Source organism: Mauremys mutica, chromosome 1, assembly GCF_020497125.1.
Source record: "Mauremys mutica isolate MM-2020 ecotype Southern chromosome 1, ASM2049712v1, whole genome shotgun sequence".
Taxonomy (NCBI): Eukaryota; Metazoa; Chordata; order Testudines; family Geoemydidae; genus Mauremys; species Mauremys mutica.
The window spans coordinates 373,523,732-373,543,507 of NC_059072.1; the positions used below are offsets into that span (position 1 = coordinate 373,523,732).

General features: G+C 63.9%; 1 protein-coding gene across 1 annotated transcript in view; it reads right to left on the reverse strand.

The window, feature by feature from the left end:
• The window catches only part of LOC123375072 (smoothened homolog), a 39,684-nt gene that overhangs the window by 4,382 nt on the left and 15,526 nt on the right, over nucleotides 1–19,776 (reverse strand). The window contains exons 2-11 of the mRNA XM_045025674.1: nucleotides 14,827–15,032; nucleotides 13,972–14,181; nucleotides 13,600–13,772; nucleotides 13,029–13,248; nucleotides 12,303–12,426; nucleotides 10,185–10,277; nucleotides 8,170–8,278; nucleotides 7,160–7,345; nucleotides 5,643–5,791; nucleotides 2,032–2,166 (exon numbers count right to left, since the gene is read on the reverse strand). Coding sequence (XP_044881609.1) covers nucleotides 2,032–2,166; nucleotides 5,643–5,791; nucleotides 7,160–7,345; nucleotides 8,170–8,278; nucleotides 10,185–10,277; nucleotides 12,303–12,426; nucleotides 13,029–13,248; nucleotides 13,600–13,772; nucleotides 13,972–14,181; nucleotides 14,827–15,032 — 1,605 coding nt within the window. The remainder of the gene's footprint in view (nucleotides 1–2,031; nucleotides 2,167–5,642; nucleotides 5,792–7,159; nucleotides 7,346–8,169; nucleotides 8,279–10,184; nucleotides 10,278–12,302; nucleotides 12,427–13,028; nucleotides 13,249–13,599; nucleotides 13,773–13,971; nucleotides 14,182–14,826; nucleotides 15,033–19,776) is intronic.

Below are 19,776 nucleotides of genomic sequence, written 5' to 3' on the forward strand. Positions count from 1 at the left end.
GCGCTCCTCAATCCGGACCCGCAGCCCCCGGCTGCCCCAGCCCTGGGCCTCTCCCCACGCTCCTCAATCCCGACCCGCAGCCCCCGCTGCCCCAGCCCTGGGCTTCTCCCCACGCTCCTCACTCCCGACCCGCAGCCCCCGGCTACCCCAGCCCTGGGCTTCTCCCCGCGCTCCTCAATCCCGACCCGCAGCCCCGGCTACCCCAGCCCTGGGCCTCTCCCCACGCTCCTCAATCCAGACCCGCAGCCCCCGCTGCCCCAGCCCTGGGCTTCTCCCCACGCTCCTCAATCCCGACCCGCAGCCCCCGCTGCTCCAGCCCTGGGCTTCACCCCGCGCTCCTCACTCCTGACCCGCAGCCCCCGGCTACCCCAGCCCTGGGCTTCTCCCCACGCTCCTCAATCCCGACCCGCAGCCCCCGCTGCCCCAGCCCTGGGCTTCTCCCCACGCTCCTCACTCCCGACCCGCAGCCCCCGCTGCCCCAGCCGTGGGCTTCTCCCCAGGCTCCTCAATCCCGACCCGCAGCCCCCGCTGCCCCAGCCCTGGGCTTCTCCTCACGCTCCTCAATCCCGACCCGCAGCCCCCGCTCCCCCAGCCCTGGGCTTCTCCCCACGCTCCTCAATCCCGACCCGCAGCCCCCGCTGCCCCAGCCCTGGGCTTCTCCCCGCGCTCCTCACTCCCGACCCGCAGCCCCCGCTGCCCCAGCCCTGGGCTTCTCCCCACGCTCCTCACTCCCGACCCGCAGCCCCCGCTGCCCCAGCCCTGGGCTTCTCCCCACGCTCCTCACTCCCGACCTGCAGCCCCCGGCTACCCCAGCCCTGGGCCTCTCCCCACGCTCCTCAATCCCGACCCGCAGCCCCCGGCTACCCCAGCCCTGGGCTTCTCCCCACGCTCCTCACTCCCGACCTGCAGCCCCCGGCTACCCCAGCCCTGGGCTTCTCCCCGCGCTCCTCAATCCCGACCCGCAGCCCCCGCTGCCCCAGCCCTGGGCTTCTCCCCACGCTCCTCACTCCCGACCCGCAGCCCCCGCCCTGGGCTTCTCCCCACGCTCCTCACTCCCGACCCGCAGCCCCCGCTGCCCCAGCCCTGGGCTTCTCCCCGTGCTCCTCACTCCTGACCCGCAGCCCCCGGCTCCCCCAGCCCTGGGCTTCTCCCCACGCTCCTCAATCCCGACCCGCAGCCCCCGCTGCCCCAGCCCTGGGCTTCTCCCCACGCTCCTCAATCCCGACCCGCAGCCCCCCCGACCCAGCCCTGGGCTTCCCACCACACACAGCTCTGCCGGTACCCCTCAGTCCTGACTCGCCTCCCTTCCCTGCGCTGCCAGCCCTGCCCCTCCCCTGAGCAGAGGTTGTTTGGGACGTCAGGTGGGATTTTTAACCCTGGGTTATTACAATTCCTAGCGTCTCTGCCAAATTCCAATTCACAGAATTACATCTCCCCTGGATCCACACAGCAATCGCCTTCGCTGCACTGTGAGCCTGCTGAACGGGTGCCACCTTCCACCCCAGAAGTGGCTGCATTTCCATGGCTGTGGTGCAATCCCTCTCGTATCCCTTGCATCCCCGGTCTCACAGCCCCCAGAGGGGGGGGCGGATATCACCGCCCTCGTTTTACAGGTGGGGAAATGCAGGCCCAGCGTGGAGAAGTGACTTGCCCCAGGTCATGCACCAGGTTAGCATCAGGGCGAGGAGGAAAACCAAAGTCTCCTGATTCCCAGTCCAGTGCTTCCCGTCGAGAAGGGGCGAGCCAAGCTGGCCTTGTGGCTGAGGCACTGGGACGCAGGGGTCCTGCATTTGATTGCTGGCTCTGTGGACCTTCATCTTTCGGCCTCCGTTTCCCAACTGCCAGAAGCTAGATTGCAGGCCTGGTCTCTCGCTGTGGGGCTGAGCAGCACCCGCCACCCAGGGGCCCTGATCTCAACGGAAACCGCTAGGTGCTCCTGGGACACACATGACCTTGTGCAGACGCGCGCGGTGTCATGACCTCATGGCCTGCCCGTCTCCCGCACCACCCCTCGCTTTCCCCGGGACTCACCGGGTGTCGCCACGGGCGTGACGGAGACGTCCTGCGGCAGGATGGCCCCTCTCCTGGCCACCATCTTGGTGACGTGCTGGGCCCAGGCCGAGGAGACGTCAGCTGAGGGCTCGTTGATGTCGAACGCCAGGCCAGCTGGGACGGAAGCCACAGAGAAGATCCTTACCGCCCGCTCAGCAGAGGGGGGAATCCCGCAGCCTGAGTGGGGTACGGGGGGGGATCTTCACTGATTCACCCCAATCTCCCTCCCTGGCTGACCCCACCAGCAGCCTGTTCCGGAGCCAACGCCCTGCGTTCCTGGGGCGACCAGGACGCCCTCCCATTCCCACCCCGAGGCTGGAGCCTGTGCGAATGGCCCCGCAGAGCAGTGAGGATGCGTTTTCCAGCTGCCTAGGGCCTGAGAGCCCAGAGGGTCTTTGGCCGGCTTTTACATCACTAAGCGGGGGCCAAACGGGCCAGAAGTCGGCCTGAGATGCGTCTGCACGGCCTCCCTACCCGGCCCTCCAGACAGTTTCGCAACACCCCTGCTGTACACAGACAGGCAGGATGAGCCAGTGGTTAGGGCACATCTGGGTCCAAGTCCCTGCTCTGCCACAGACTTCTACAGTGACCACGGGCAAGTCACTTCACCTCCTGCTGCCTCAGTTTCCCTTCTGCCCGAAGGGGGTAGGAGCCCTGCCCTCTCAGGGACGAGCGAGGGTAATTCCACTAAAGACTCGGAGGCGCGTCCGAGCCTACAGCAACGTGGGCCGCACACGTTAGCTAGGCAGAGACGTTCGCCCCCTGCGGTAACTTCCTTGGAGTCACGGAGTTACGCCAGGAGGGAACTGGGTCCAAGGAGCAGATCCGTGGGGCAGGGCGGGGCCATTTCTACGTCGGTCACTTTTCTGACGACGCTTTTAATGCGTAAGTAAATCCTGCCGCTTGCCGGCTCCCTGGCCTGGGGGCGGGATGCTGCTCCAGGACAGCGGTTCTCAAACGGTAACCACCTGCGGACGTGGACCCCAAGGCTCAGCCCCAGGCCCTGCCCCCAGTCCACCCCTGCCCCTCCTCCTCCTGCCCCTCCCCCGAGCGCACCCTGTCCCTGCCTCCCCCCGGGCCTGCCGCCCGCTGCTGAACAGCTGTTCCCCGGCGCGCCGGAGGGAGCAGGAGGAGTCGATCAGTGGGGCCCGTGGAGCTCCTGGCCCCCAGTTTGAGAGACGCTCTAGGCTCTAGGGCGAGGGCCATCAATGGCTTTTAGCCGAGCGGTCAGGGATGCAACCCCAGGCTCTGGGCGTCCCGGGCCTCTGTCTGCCAGACGCTGGGACCGGACGAGAGGGGACGGACCACTCAGTGGTTGCCTCCCAGCGCCTGGGACCAGCCACCGTCGGACGACACGATACTGGGCTAGATGGACCATTGGTCTGGGCCAGTCCGGCCGTTCTGATGGGCTCGTTGCTGGCCCCTTTCAGGAGCGCAGGGATGCAGCCAAACACTTCACAACAAGGCGGCGCGATGGGCGCGGTCAGTGGGGGCGTTACGGGCCGGTCTGACCCTGCGGCAGCTGCTCTCAGCAGCGCCCCCTAGTGAGGGCGGAGGGAGGTGCCTTGCTGAGAGCCATGGCCCACGTGCCCCACAACAAACCTCGGACCACAGAAGCGTTTCCCCCCCCCCCCCGCCCAAGTGGGGGCCGCAAACCTGCCACCGAAGAGGGGGCCTAGCACCAGGGTAGTGGTGTGCGAAGCCCCCATGGTTCCCTCCCCCCCGGGACGTACCCACGGGCCCGTCGTGCGAAGCCCCCATGGTTCCCTCCCCCCCGGGACGTACCCACGGGCCCGTCGTGCGAAGCCCCCATGGTTCCCCCGCCCCCGGACGTACCCACGGGCCCGTCGTGCGAAGCCCCCATGGTTCCCCCGCCCCTGGACGTACCCACGGGCCCGTCGTGCGAAGCCCCCATGGTTCCCCCGCCCCCGGACGTACCCACGGGCCCGTCGTGCGAAGCCCCCATGGTTCCCCCGCCCCCGGACGTACCCACGGGCCCGTCGTGCGAAGCCCCCATGGTTCCCCCGCCCCTGGACGTACCCACGGGCCCGTCGTGCGAAGCCCCATGGGTCCCCCGCCCCCGGACGTACCCACAGGCCTGTCGTGCGAAGCCCCCATGGTTCCCCCCCACAACGTACCCACGGGCCCGTCGTGCGAATCGCCCATGGTTCCCCCGCCCCCGGACGTACCCTCAGGCCTGTCGTGCGAAGCCCCCATGGTTCCCCCCCACAACGTACCCACGGGCCCGTCGTGCGAAGCCCCATGGTTCCCCCGCCCCCGGACGTACCCACAGGCCTGTCGTGCGAAGCCCCCATGGTTCCCCCCCACAACGTACCCACGGGCCCGTCGTGCGAAGCCCCCATGGTTCCCTCCCCCCCGGGACGTACCCACGGGCCCGTCGTGCGAAGCCCCCATGGTTCCCCCGCCCCTGGACGTACCCACGGGCCCGTCGTGCGAAGCCCCCATGGTTCCCCCGCCCCCGGCCGTACCCACGGGCCCGTCGTGCGAAGCCCCCAGGGTTCCCCCCCGGCCGTACCCACGGGCCCGTCGTGCGAAGCCCCCATGGTTCCCCCGCCCCTGGACGTACCCACGGGCCCGTCGTGCGAAGCCCCCATGGTTCCCCCGCCCCTGGACGTACCCACGGGCCCGTCGTGCGAAGCCCCCATGGTTCCCCCCCCCCCGGCCGTACCCACGGGCCCGTCGTGCGAAGCCCCCAGGGTTCCCCCCCCGCCGTACCCACGGGCCCGTCGTGCGAAGCCCCCATGGTTCCCCCCCCCCCGGACGTACCCACGGGCCCGTCGTGCGAAGCCCCCAGGGTCCCCTCCCCCCCGGCCGTACCCACGGGCCCGTCGTGCGAAGCCCCCATGGTTCCCTCCCCCCCGGGACGTACCCACGGGCCCGTCGTGCGAAGCCCCCATGGTTCCCCCGCCCCTGGACGTACCCACGGGCCCGTCGTGCGAAGCCCCCATGGTTCCCCCGCCCCCGGCCGTACCCACGGGCCCGTCGTGCGAAGCCCCCAGGGTTCCCCCCCGGCCGTACCCACGGGCCCGTCGTGCGAAGCCCCCATGGTTCCCCCGCCCCTGGACGTACCCACGGGCCCGTCGTGCGAAGCCCCCATGGTTCCCCCGCCCCTGGACGTACCCACGGGCCCGTCGTGCGAAGCCCCCATGGTTCCCCCGCCCCCGGCCGTACCCACGGGCCCGTCGTGCGAAGCCCCCAGGGTTCCCCCCCGGCCGTACCCACGGGCCCGTCGTGCGAAGCCCCCATGGTTCCCCCCCCCCCGGACGTACCCACGGGCCCGTCGTGCGAAGCCCCCAGGGGTCCCTCCCCCCCGGCCGTACCCACGGGCCCGTCGTGCGAAGCCCCCAGGGTCCCCTCCCCCCCGGCCGTACCCACGGGCCCGTCGTGCGACGCCCCCAGGGTTCCCCCCCCGGACGTACCCACGGGCCCGTCGTGCGAAGCCCCCAGGGTCCCCTCCCCCCCGGCCGTACCCACGGGCCCGTCGTGCGAAGCCCCCAGGGTTCCCCCCCCGGCCGTACCCACGGGCCCGTCGTGCGAAGCCCCCAGGGTCCCCTCCCCCCCGGCCGTACCCACGGGCCCGTCGTGCGAGACGGTGCGCATGCTGAAGGACACCTCCTGCTCCGGGTTGCGCAGCAGCTCCTTCCGCTTGGAGAAGGCCTTGGCGATCATCCTGCTTTTCCTGATCCTCTTGGGCTCGTCGTCGCTCTGGCCGGTCAGCCTGGGGGGAGGGAACGGGGTCGGGGGGCTGGCTCGGCCGGGGGGGGGGCTGGCTCGGCCGGGGGGGGGGCAGGGCACGGACCCTCTCCAGTGGGGCTGAGGAGCGCTCCTGGGCTGCCCCCTCCACCCCTCTCCCGCTGAGCCAGGAAGCCAGTTTGTTGGTTACCGAGGGAACCCTCCATCCTCCCAGCCCCAAGGACGGGGTGTCCCGCTCCTTCCCCCGATTCCCCCTCCCTGCACCACGGCCGGGGCACGGACACACGGACGGTAACACGCGGGCACCAGGGCCCTTCCCACCACGGTGGCCGGGGGCGTCAGTGTCAAGGAGACTCGGGCCCCGGGCCCCACCCCCGGGATCACCCCTCCAGGCGCCCCCCCCTCGGCGGCAGCCCCCCTGCAGCTGTGGGCTGAACTCACACCAGCCCCCCCCCCCGCACCCCCTAACTCCGGGATCTGCCCCTTCTTGGCGGCGCCACACGGCTCCCCACGCAGCCAGGCGGGGGTCTCAGCCCCCTGCTCCGGAGGGAGGAATCCCTTCCCCTCCCCCACCTCTGTCATGGGCATCCGGGGCTGGAGGGGCAGCCTGAGACCGACGCCCCGACGGAGCCACAGCCGGGTACGGGGCAGGCGGCGCCGGCTGCAGCTCCCCCACCCCCCAGACGTGTGTCGCTCCCGAGCCGGGGGGGCCCAGGGAATTCAGCCTCCAGGCGAGGAGCCGAGGAGCCATCCCTGAACCAGCCTGGGGAAGCCACAGCTGGCGATGGGTCCGTCCTGCGCTTGGCTCCAGCCAATCCACGAGCCAGGAGCAGGTCTGGGGACCCTCGATCCAGCCCCGCCCCGACTCCAGCCCCGTTCCTGGCCCTGCCCCTGCCCCAACTCCAGCCCAGTTCCCGGCCCCGACTCCAGCCCCGTTCCTGTCCCTGCCACGACTCCAGCCTCCTTCCCGGCCTGCTCCAGCCCTGCTCTGACACCAGCCTCCTTCCCGGCCCCGCCCCTGCTTTGTTCCAAAGCTGCTCTTGACTCGTGACTCCAACCTTTGTCTCCAGTGCCTGGCCCGGTTGCCACCGCCCCGACCACTAGGCCCAGCTACCACTGCTCCTGTCACTAGGCCTGACCCTGCCCAGCTCAGCTTCTGATCCATGCCACTCTGTGCCTCTCTGCTGGGAAGCCCCCCGCCCCCTAGGAACCAGCCGAGACCCACTGAATTCCTCGCCCCGGGGCCACCAGGCAGCTGCCGGATAAGGACAGCGACGGACCTGGGCTGGACTGTGTCTGGGGGCCTTGGGCATGCGGTGCCCCCCGCTGAACCTCAGCTGCTGGGGCTCAGAGGAGACCCCAGTACTCCGGGCTGGGGGAGGGCTGCTCCCACCTGCACCAGGTGCGCTTCCAGATGAGGAGGGTGGCTTTGGTCCACACCCAGGTGCTCATGGAAATGCCGGTGCCGAACATGGCAAAGAGGTTGATCTTCTCCACCAGCAGGCTGGGCCGGTTCTTGATCTCGCAGTCTGGGATCGGCTTGTTGGTCTGGATGGCGATCGTCACGTTCGCTTCGCACCTGCGCCAGGAACACGGGGCGTGACGGCGGCACGGAGAGCAGGGGCTAAACCCCCCCTGCCCGGGGCAATGGGGAGCCAGGGGCACCCGGAAAGCCCCCTCCCATCCCCCACCCCCAGTGACAACCTGCCCTCCCCTTAGCGCAGCCAGATACAGGGCAATGACACACACCCCCTGCAAGCAGCATCCGCTGATTAGATTCAGGGGCCGAGGCCCCTTCCCACAGCTCGACGGCCCCCAACAGCTGCCAGGACACCGCGGTGATGGGGGCCGTGCGAGGGCAGGGCAGCCGCAGCCGCGCCACGTGACCGGCCCTCCGCAGGAAGCCCCACGGTCTGAGCCTCGGGACCAGCCGGGCAGGGAACGACCCAGCACTGAGCACAGCGACGGGCTAACGGGCCCATCTCGAGTTCCTCCTGCTGCGTCTCCCCGGGATCAGGCACGTCAGGGTGCCCCCGGTCCCCGTGCCGCTCGGCTCTGCTCCCCGCTGAAACGGGAACAGGCCCGGGGCCACGGCCGGCCGGGGCAGTCACGCCCCAACGTGCCCGTGAGGGGTGACACGGGGACCAGCCGTGGCATCCCCCAGGGACTGCCGCTCCCACGGCATCAGGCGACGCCAGAGTGGGAATCCACACGAGCAGCCAGGCTTCCGCGTGGGGAATGGGAAGAGTGTCGTCCCGGGACCTGGCGGCGGAGGGGAGGTCACGGAAAGCGTCACCTTCCTCCAACACGGAGCAAGGAGCTCTACTGGACTCTTGCCGCCCCTCCGGGGGCTGGGGGAGCCTGTTAAAGGGACCGGGGGGGGCACGGCCTGTCCCCACTTACAGGACGTACTCCCGGAAGCTCCGCTCCCACTCAGCCTGGTTGAAGAAGTCGTAGAAGTGGCAGGCGAAGGTGATGAGGACGAAGCCGAAGGCCAGGAAGCCAAAGATGCCTGTAAGGAAGCACAGAAGGGCCCAGGGGTTATTCCCACAGCCTCAGGGCCAGGACGCGGCATGTTGCCGGCCCGAGGAAGCCCCGATGGAAACACGATCCAGGAAAAGTGAAGGGAGGGGGTCAAACCCGGGCTCCTCCCGCGCCTCTGATGGGGTCAGGGCCGGCTTTAGGAATCGGGCCCCGCGCCTTAGGCGTCTTTTTAATTTTTTATCTTTTTTCTACTCACCCGGCGCAGGGGGGGTGTTCCGCTCCGGGTCTTCGGCGGCATTTCGGCAGCGGGGGGGGGGGGGAGGTCTGCTCCAGGTCTTTGGTAGCAGGGGGTCCTTTGGTGCCGCAGAAGACCCGGAGCGGACCCCCGCCACCGAAGTGCCGCCAGAGCCCCGGACCACCGCCGGGTATTCGAATCGGGCCCCGCCCTTCATAAAGCCGGCCCTGGGTGGGGTCCTCGTCAGTATCAGCTGCACCCGCTTCCAGCGCGTCTTCCGGCCCGAAGAGCTTTACGCACCGTCCACACGGAGGCCACGTTACCCGGCAGTGAAACGCAGCCACCTCTGGGCAGGGCCGGCTCTAGCTTTCCTGCTGCCCCCCCCCGAGCGGCGCCGACCGCAGCCCGAGCCCCCCCCCGAGCAGCACCGAGCGCAGCCCGGGCCCCCGCCCCCCGAGCAGTGCAGCGCCGCCCGAGCCCCCCCCCGAGCAGCGCCGAGCGCAGCCCGAGCCCCCGCCCCCCGAGCAGCGCAGCGCCGCCCTAGCACCCTCCCCCCAGGGAGGCGGCCCGCAGGTGGCTACCGGTTGGTCTGGAGGGTGGGGGGTGGCCGCTGCCCGCAGGAGAGCAGCGCGAACAAGCTGAGGAGCGGCCCCTCCTCTGCAGCTGGGGCAGGGCCGCGCTACCAGCTCCGCCTGGGGGGGGGGCCCTTACGGCGGAAGAGCGGCGGGAGCTGGTAGCGCGGCCCTGCCCCAGCTGCAGAGGAGGGGCGGCTTCTCGGAGTGCACCGGCGGGGACAAGCGGAGGAGAAGCGGCCCCTCCTCTGCAGCCCGGGCAGGGCTGCGCTACCAGCTCCCGCCTTTCCGCGGTAAGCAACCCCCACCCCCCCCTCCCCACCCCACCCCAGGCGGAGCTGGTAGCGCGGCCCGTCCCCCGCGGCAGAGGAGGGGCCGCTTCTCGGAGTGCACCGGCGGGGACAAGCGGAGGAGAAGCGGCCCCTCCTCTGCAGCCCGGGCAGGGCTGCGCTACCGGCTCCCGCCTTTCCGCGGTAAGCAACCCCCTCCCCTCCCCACCCCAGGCGGAGCTGGTAGCGCGGCCCTTCCCCGGCTGCAGAGGAGGGGCCGCTTCTCGGAGTGCACCCGCGGGGACAAGCCGAGGAGCGGCCTGTCCTCTGCAGCCGGGGAAGAGCTCCCGCCGCTCTGCCGGTAAGCGGGCACATAAACGCCCGTCATTTCGCCGCCCCCTAAATTTCGCCGCCCTAGGCACCTGCTTGTTTAGCTGGTGCCTAGAGCCGCCCCTGCCTCTGGGGAGGACCGTGGCAGCTGCGTAACAGCAGCACACCACCACAGGTTCGGACCAGAAAAGGAATAATATATCCAACCTTCCCAGGGAATCCGAGGGAGGGAAAAGGCACTCACTCAGCTGGAGTCTGGCCAGAAGGCCTGTGTTAACTTGGCAGAGAGGCTCCGGGAGTGGTCGGGACCTGGCTCTGATGCCTTATCTAAAGGCGAGAGCACCCTCGGTGAGTCACTCATACCCCTCCCTGCGTCTTCTACTGGGCCAGTGCCACCGCTTTGTGCAGGCCCTGGGTTTCCCCGGGAGGCCCCTACCCAAGGCTGGCCCTTTGGGACGGGCGAGATCATGGCCCGGGGTACAACGCCGGCAGCGAGGCACGAGCCGAGCCCAAACCCGCCCGGCTTACCCAGCCGTAACATGGTCTCGTTGATTTTGCTGGCAGCTTTCTCGCTCAGCAGGCCGGGGTGGTTGCTTTTGATGGAGAACAGAGTCATGACACCTAGGACAGACAGAGAGCAGGACAGGCGCATCAGCCGGGACCAGGGCTGCCAGATCAAGCAGCTAGGGAGCAGCCTGGAGCACCCACAGACTCGGTGGCTATGGTGCGTAGAGCATCACATAAGAACGGCCAGACTGAGTCAGACCAAAGGTCCATCCAGCCCCGTATCCTGTCTTCTGACAGTGGCCAATGCCAGGTGCCCCAGAGGGAATGAACAGAACAAATAATCATCAAATGATCCATCCCCTGTCGCCCATTCCCAGCTTCTGAGGCTAGGGACACCATCCCTGCCCATCCTGGCTAACAGCCATCGATGGACCTGTCCTCCATGAATAGGTCTTGAACTTATCTAGTTCCTTTTTAAACCCTGTTCTAGTCTTGGCCTTCATAACATCCTCTGGCAAGGAGTTCCACAGATTGACTGCGCATTGTGTGAAAAAATACTTCCTTTTGTTTGTTTTAAACCTGCTGCCTATTGTTTTCATTTGGTGACCCCCTAGTATGTGTCTTATGGGAAGGAGTAAATAACATTTCCTTGTTTACTTTCTCCACCAGTCATAATTTTATGGACCTCAATCATATCCCCTCTTAGTTGTCTCTTTTCCAAGCTGAAAAGTCCCAGTTTTATTAATCTCCTCATACGGAAGCCGTTCCAGACCCCTAATCATTTTTGTTGCCCTTTTCTGAACCTTTTCCAATTCCAATATATCTTTTTTGAGATGGGGCGACCACATCTGCACGCAGTATTCAAGGTGTGGGCGTACCATGGATTTATATAGCAGCAATATGATATTGTCTGTCTTATTATCTATCCCTTTCTTGATTATTCCCAACATTCTGTTCGCTGTCTGGCTGCCGCTGCACAGTGAGTGGATGTTTTCAGAGAACTCTGCACCATGACTCCAAGATCTTCCTTGAGTGGCAACAGCTCATTTAGACCCCACCGTTTTATATGTACAGTCGGGATCATGTTTTCCAATGTGCAGTACTTTGCATTTATCAACAGTGAATTTCATCTGCCATTTTGTTGCCAAGTCACCCAGTTTTGAGAGATCCTCTTGTAGCTCTTCGCAGTCTGCCTGGGACTTACCTATCTTGAGTAGTTTTCTATCATCTGCAAATTTTACCACCTGTTTATCCCTTTTTCCAGATCATTTATGAATATGTTGAACAGGACTGGGCCCAGTACAGACCCCTGGGGGACCCCACTATTTACCTCTCTCCATTCTGAAAACTGACCAGTTATTCCTGTCCTTTGTTTCCTATCATCTAACCAGTCACTGATCCATCAGAGAACCTCCCCTCTTATCCCAGGACAGCTTGCTTTGCTACAGAGCCTTTGGTGAGGGACCTTGTCACAGCTAAATACAGGATTGGCTGGTTTCGCCCATGTTTAATGCCCCAAGAACAACCATGGGAGTGAAACCAGACAATCACAATGCTCTCAAATGAATTTGCACAGGAAAAGGGTAAAAGACAAAACCGCCCTATCACGTGTGGGCAAACACTTTTCGCAGCGCGATCACTCCATAGCTGAGCTCTCCGTCCTCATCCACAACGGAAACCTGCACAACACCTTCAAAAGATGGGGCCAGGTGCTTAAATTCCTAACTCTGCTCGACACTAAAAATCATGGACTGACCAGAGACACTGGATTTGTGGCTTATTACAACAATTTGTAACCTACTAACAATCCCCGACCCCACTGCCTTCCTTCCCCCACCATGACTGGAGGGGTGTTAATGGGCCACTTCCCCTTGAATGGTCCCTTAGATACGTGCTAACTACTTATGCTAGACTCTCTGTTTCTCTGGTATGTAGCTGTGACGCTCTCAGTACCTTTCCCAGACCAAAGAGCTCTGGGTAGCTCAAAAGCTCGTCTCTCTCTCCCCAGGAGAAGCTGGTCTCATAACAGATAAGGCTTCACCCAGCTAAGGGACTGACTCCTTTGGCTCGGGGGACAGCGTTTCCTGCCTTAGCGCGGAAGGTTCCCAGCCCAAACCCCGCTGGGTTGTTAGCACCCACCTCGGATCAGGAAATAGCCTCCCACGATCAGCACCAGGCCGATGGGAGCCAGGACGAAGCCAGCGCGGTACCGATAGTTCTTGTAGCCCACAAAGCAGATGCCGCTGACCGAGTCTCCGTCCACCTGGTCGGGGCAGAGCCATCAGTGTCCGTCCTTCCCCAGCCTGGAGATTGGGCTGGAAATCTCACGAGAACGGGCTGGCCAACCAGGGACTGTGCCGTCCCTTTACAGGGTGAAGCTGGTGCCCATCCGGTGATGTGGCAGCCTCTGGCTCTGCCATTTGGTAGACCCGGGTTTTGTAGAGGACCCTGGCGTCGGGTGCAAACTGGGGAGGGAGTGGGATGGGGATGGAAGCTGGTGCCCCCTCTGGGTCGGTTAGAGCAGCCTGGGTATGGCCTTTGGGAGCATGGGCTGGAGAAAAGCAGGCCCCATGCAGTCTGTCAGTGCAGGGAAGGCACGACGTGGGGAGGCTGGGAAATGCTGAACCTCACTGGGGGACACAGCTGATGTTCAGATACAGGGCGCCTACAGGAGGGCCACAGGCAGCGGGGTCAACAAATGGAGCAGGAATGAGATGAGACCCTGGGGTGGTTCCTGCTCACCAAGAAACTCATCACCCCCAGGGGAGAGTGGCAGGACTTTCCCCCTTCCACTGAGAGGGGAGCATCGCTGAGGGTCCCCAGGGTGGGGTGGGCACAGAGGTCTCCGTGCCGGGTGCTCCGTACCTGGGCGACGGCCAGGATGGCGACGGTGAGGACGAAGGGGATGGACCAGGTGACCAGGTGGAAGTAGGAGGTCTTGCCGAGCAGCGGCTGGTAGGTGGTGCCCAGCGCTTTGAAGGAGGTGTGCCAGGCGTAGGTCAGCATGACGAACCAGATCACCCCCGACATCAGCGAGTAGTAGACGATGACGAAGATGATCACGCAGGAGAGGGTCTCGTTGGAGCTGGGGAGGCAGGACGGGATAGGACTGGGGGGCGGGAGGGGGGTCTCTCCCCCATCCCCCACTCCGCTCCGGCTTGTTCCTGACAGACAGACCCGTGCTAGCCTGGCTCAGCACCCAGAGTGCGCCCACGCCCCCCTGATAGGGCCTTGCAGTCTGCAGGGCCCGTCACCGTAAGGGGCTCTGAGCCAAACCCTGATCCTGTGGGAGTCAGCGGGAGTTTTGCCCAGATCGCCAGCCCTGTCCCCAATCCCACCGGTTCCCTGACCACATCCGCTGGGCCTGGGGCCTGCAGCACCGCCCCTCCCAGGGCGGGCGAAGGCAAACAGACGGGGGTGGGGCGGAGGTACCTACGTCGGCTCTCCCAGCCGCATGGTGCCGTCGGCTCGGCACACGATCTCGCCGCGGGCCCCGTCCATGAACTGCGCCAGCCAGCCGATGCTGCCCACGAAGAAGCAGGCGTTGACGTAGAAGAGGATGACGGCCGGGTAACGGTTCGAGTTCTTCCAGTCGGCAACAAACGTGGCCTGGGGCGGGGTGGGGGGTGGGAGAGAAGAGCCGGCAGATGGGCCGGGGTCTATGGCTGTGCGTCACCCATTCCTGCCCTTGCTCCAGACCCCTACTGCTCAGCCCCGCAGCCGGGGGCAGCACAGGGTCACGCCAGCCACCAGGGGGTGCTCTGAGCCCATGCAGATTTCCCGCAGCCCCCCGGCCCGCCCCGCTCACCAGGGTGAAGAAGGTGCAGAAGATGGTGACGGAGCTGAAGGCGGCGATGTACAGGTGCATGTCGCGGTGCTCGTGCTCCGTGAAGAGCGGGTTCTGGCACTGGATGCCGCAGCCCTCCACGTCCTCGTACCAGCTCTTGGGGTTGTCCGTCTGCACCAGCGGGGCCTCGCAGTGGCCTGAGCTGTTGAACTTGAGGTTCTGCACCTCGTTCTGGGGACGGGGGCGGGGTCAGAGAGGGAAGGAAAGGGATCGTTAGGGGTCGGAGGGACGCTGTCATGCGAGGACGACCCACGCTGAGGGCTGGGAACCAGGACTCCTGAGTTCTGAGTCCAAGATCTGCCACTGAGAGCTTCCCTGCCTCTGGGGGACCCGCTTACCAGGCCTGCCTCTGACAGGGATTACTCCACACACCCAGGGAGGTGGTGACACTGAACCCATTGGGTGAAACCCCGGCCTCGCTGAAATCAACGGCAGTTTTGCCATCCATTTCCATGGGATTGGGATTCCAGCCCAGAGTCCGTAAAGCCCCTTCCAGCCAAAGTCCTTCTTGTGGCATCCTGCACTAAGCCAGCGTGGCGTGGAAGCATTTCAGTTCTCCCAGTGCGAGGACAGAGTCCTCTTCCTTTAACTGCGAGGGGAAGGGACGTGGGAGGCGGGCTGGAGAGGGGTCGACACAGAGGCTCTGCCAGGAAGGGGCCAGGGGCAGATAGCCGTGGGAATCTCCCCCTCTCCCCCAGTCAGGGTTAGAAGAAAGCCAGTCTCGCCGCGGTTCTGTGCCAGTCACAGGACGCTTGAAAACTGCCTGTCGATAACCCTCACCCGGGCACACCGGCGAGCTGTAAGACGCCTGCTTACCGGGCAGCCCTCGGGAAAGCGGTCTGTGGTGCACTGGAGGAAGTCAGGCCAGCCCCGCTCCCGCTCCACGATGGTGCACGGGCCCCGCGTGGCCTGGCACAAGGTCTGGCTGGGCAGCTCCACCTGGCCGTCCTCGCACTTGGGCATGTACACGGCGCAGAGCAAGGGCTGGATCGCGTCCCAGCAGCGAGGGGCGTTCCGCAAACCTGGCCGAAGGAGAAAGCAGCAGGGGGAACTTGGCACGGGTGTAACACACTGGCTCGGCACCGCCCTCTAGTGGCTGGGCCCACTGACAACAGCCGCCACCCACCTACTGCTCAAGGAGTTACTCCGTTAGCTCAAGCCGGACAGGCCTGTGTTTCTGGTGCTGAAACTCCCGGTTCAATCCCCGATGGCCACCACAGCGTCTGTACAGCTGCCACTACTAGGACGTGTAACGGAACCAGGCAGGTCTGACGTGCTCCATCCAGCGCTGGATAACGGCGCACACACAGCCAGTTTCTTACCCTCCCAGTCAACAAAACCGGGGTTATTTTTGGACCTGCTCTGTTAAATGGTGCAGGGAAAAGATCAAACTCCCAGCAAGCAAGTCCACACAACACTCCTCCATCCTTCTTCTATCTCCCTTAATCCATTAATAGCTGTCGGGGTGGGCTGGGCTGGGCTGGCTGCACACCCCGGCACTAACAGACCCTCAGTTCTCAGATATTCCAGCTGTTTCCTGTGTCACAAATCCACCGTACGGCGAGTCCTCCGCTTATGATTTTTAGCATCCCGCCACTACGTTGCCTTTCAGAGCACCTCTGTGAACGATCTCCACCTGCTTTACAAGGCACCGACATAACGCACCGGTGGAAGGCAGCCGCCTCGGGGGTGGAGGAGAAGGGTATTTTGGGCTGAGATCACGGGGGTAACCCTCCCTTCTCAGGGCAAGCGCCATGGGATGGTCAGCCTCCCCGCCGCACAGACAGGGCTACTGAACCGACCCCTCCTGCTACAAAGCCAGGCCCAGCTGGTTACACAGAGCGGGGGGGGGGGGGCAAACTGCCTGACTGTCGGAGCCGCGTACGACAATCGTCAGACGTTTGAGAGTCAGGAGGCCCGTGGGGCTCAAGCCCCTAGACCCCCCCCCCCCCCCCGCTGGGCAGAAGCTGGAGATGAGGTGACACGGGGGGATGGGCATGTGGGGTCACGTGCCCCCCCCCCAGATTTTTGCCAGGGTCACACGGTGCCACCCGGCCCCCTCCCCGCGGCCGTGGGGAGAGGCAGCGGCACACAGCTGGGAGCTGCAGGGCGGCCGCTGCTTTTTGCGGCTACCTCTCCCTGTGGAGCTAAAGCAGCAGCCGCCCTGCAGCTCCCAGCTGTGTGCCGCAGCCTCTCCACGCCGCGCTAACGCTGGGAGATGCAGGGACTAGGGCAGAGGTGGCCAAACTATGGCCCGCGGGCCACATCCGGCCCGTGGGACCCTCCTGCCCAGCCCCCGAGCTCCTGGCCCAGGAGGCTAGTCCCCAGCCCCTCCCCCACTGATCCCCCTCCCCGCAGCCTCAGCTCACCCCACCACCGGCGCAATGCTCTGAGCCGGGGGGGGAACGGGGGGTTGGATGGGGCAGGAGTCCTGGGGGGCCGTCAGGGGGCAAGAAGCGGGGGGGTCGTATAAGGGTCGGGGGCCGGGCCACACCTGGCTGTTTGGGGAGGCAGAGCCTATATAAGAAAAAGCCCCAAAACCAGGACTGTCCCTCTAAAGTCCGGACACCTGGTCACCCGGGGTGGGGGGGACGGGACATGCCTGGGGAATGTGACTCACGCTGTTGGGGAGGGTGAACATTTCAATCGTGCTCCCCCACTCTCAGGAGGCACCAGTCGGCTCTGGCAGCAGCCCTGAGCCTCCCCCCACCAGTGGAAAACGGGGGGGGACACGGGGGGCTCCGCAAGCCGCACTTTAACTGCAGAAGAGCCGCAAGAGACTCACGAGCCCCGCGGGGTTCGGCCGCGCCTGGCCTGGGGTTCCCTTTATCTAGCCAAGGAGGACAACAGGCTAAGGTGACTCCGCTGGGATTTGAACCGCCAGCTCCAGGGAAGGCGGGGAAATGGGCAGAGCGCGGAGCCGGTTATGAACGTCATTAACCCTTAGTTGCCAACGAAAGCCCTACCAAAGATGAAACGTAGTGAGTGGCCAAACGGCTCCTCCCCTAACCTGGGCCCAAGCCTAGGCTGGGAGGGCAGCGGCCCCGATTCCTCTCCCCAGGAACAGCTCCTCAAACCTCCGGCTCCCTGTCGCCTCCTATCAGGACCGTCTGCCACAGCGGGTCGGCCCATTGGTCCTTCTTCTTTGAAATCCATCGTCCCTCAGTGACCAATGACTGACTCTCCCGTGAAAGGCCAAACAAATACCCCACAATGCACCAGGACAATTGTACCAACACTGTGGTGTGGAAACCGGCCCCCCGTAGTGATCAAAGCAGCATCGAGGCAGCGGTCCTGAGCCGGCAGGACACTCGGGATCATCTCCGACCACAAGGCCGTTCCCTGCTGCCTCAATGCCCACTCGCCCCTCTGATGGGAGCAGCGTGCGGTCATTGCCGGCCTAGGCACCTCTGGGCTGGTGAGGCGGGTGGAAGATACTGTATCTCCTTCCCTGTCTCTTCAGCTCGGTGACTGACGCCCTGAACGTTACTGTATCTCCTTCCCTGTCTCTTCAGCTCTGACGACCTGAACGTCCCAACCGGCCAGGCTGCTGAGTCATCGATGGCAGCCCCTGCAGGGACACGTCTCCTCCTGCCGCGGTTGTTTGCAAGGGTTCGGTAATCGGTGGCCGGCTTGCAAGCAGGCCCTGTGATTATCCCGGCTCCGCAGCCCTCCTGCTAATGGGACTTTTTGAGATCAACAAGTGAGCGATTTGCACGGACGCTGGCAAAGCAGGTGAAGGATCATAGAGATGAGCTCATTGCAAAAACACACGGGATACCGACGTATCCAGAACACTACGACATCTAAACACACGTTCCCTCGGCAGCGTCTTCTCTTTGCCTGGCCTCTCTGCAACTTTAATTAGCTTTGACTTCCCCGTCTCTCTCTGTAGCGAATTATTGCTCCTTATGGAGAAGGCAGTCTGGTCTAGTGCTTAGAGCACGGGCGCAAGTGGCAGGACTAAGGCTCCATGTTTGTCACGGAAGTCGCAGCAGGAGTTTGGGCGTGGGGGGCTCAGGGGTGGGGTGGTGCTTACCTGGGGGGGGGCTCCTCAGAAGGGAGGCAGGAGCTCCTCTCCCTCAGTGCCTAGCTCCATGGGCTGCCTCCGCCTGCAGGCACCGCCTCCGCAGCTCCCATTGGCCGTGGTTCCCAGCCAATGGGAGCTGCAGAACCAGGGCTTGGGACGGAGCGGAGGCAGCACATGGAACTAGGAGCTGGGGTCCCCACTTCCCAGGAGCCAGGTATGGAGCCTGCCCCAGCCCCAGCAACCCCCCCTCCCAGCATCCGCAGCACCCAAGGCCACAACCCCCCCCTCAGCACCTGCGGTGCACCCCTAGGCCACGACTTCCCCCCTCACTGCCCCCCAAGCACCTGCAAGGCCCCCAGGCTGAGACTCCCTCCCCAGCACCCCCCAGGCTGCGCCCTCCCCCAAGTTTTAGTCAGGGGGTATATAGTAAAAGTCACGGGCAGGTCACAGGCCGTGAATTTTTGTTTACTGCCCGTGACCTGTCCATGACTTTTACTGAAATTACCCGTGACTAAAATGTACCTTTAGTCCTGGCTCCTGGGTTCGCGTCCCAGCCCCGTCATTGACGGACTGTGTGATCTCAGCAAGTCATTTAAGCCAGTGGTTCTCGACCAGGGCTACATACACATCAACTCATCTCGATATTGGCCTAGTGTGATGTGACGTTATTGATATAAATGGGGACCATATAGAACATGGGGTGCAACCAAGGTCCTGTAGTGGCACCAAACCTTAGGTAAAGGGGGTCATCTAAGGTGTCTAAGACCAGGTTCTGGGTTGCTGGTTAGGATTATGCTGTCTGTATGTCTGTGTATCATTTTTAGTTGAAGTTATGAATGTTGGCTTTATGCTGTCTGTATTTCAAGTTTGTGCTGTGCTTCTGGGGGAAGCCTCCCAGACAAGCTGGTGTTAGCTCTGCCTAGCCTGTTTGATGGCCCATTAAGGACCATTAAGGACACAATGGACCCATGGAGAGAAGGCAGACACGCCTTGTGACTCAGCAAAGTATGCAGGGACTGGCCCATGTGACTCCAGGCTCCATTTTGCTGTAAATTTCCACAGTGAAGACAAAGAGATTCTTACACCTGGAAAAGTCTATATAAGGCTGATGCTTCATCTCCATCTTGTCTTCAATCCTGCTTCTGACCTCTGGAGGGATTTTGCTACAAACTGAAGCTCTACACAAGGGACTGAATGACCCATCCCAGCGGGGGATGTTCCAGAGACTCAATTTGAACCTGCAGTTTACTCCATCACTGCTGCAAGCCTGAACTAAGAACTTTGCCATTACTGTATGTAATTGATTCCATTTAACCAATTCTACCTCTCATTTCCACCTTTTTCCCTTTGTAAATAAACCTTTAGATTTTAGATTCTAAAGGATTGGCAACAGCGTGATTTGTGGGTAAGATCTGATGTGTATATTGACCTGGGTCTGGGGCTTGGTCCTTTGGGATCGAGGGAACCGTTTTCTTTTATTGGGGTGTTGGTTTTCATAACCATTCATCCCCAGGACGAGTGCACTGGTGGTGATGCTGGGAGACTGGAGTGTCTAAGGAAATTGCTTGTGTGACTTGTGGTTAGCCAGTGGGGTGAGACCAAAGTCCTTTTTGTCTGGCTGGTTTGGTTGGCCTTAGAGGTGGAAAAACCCCAGCCTAGGGCTGTGACTGCCCTGTTTGAGCAATTGGTCCTGATTTGGCACTCTCAGTTGGGTCCCGCCAGAATCGCTCCGTCAC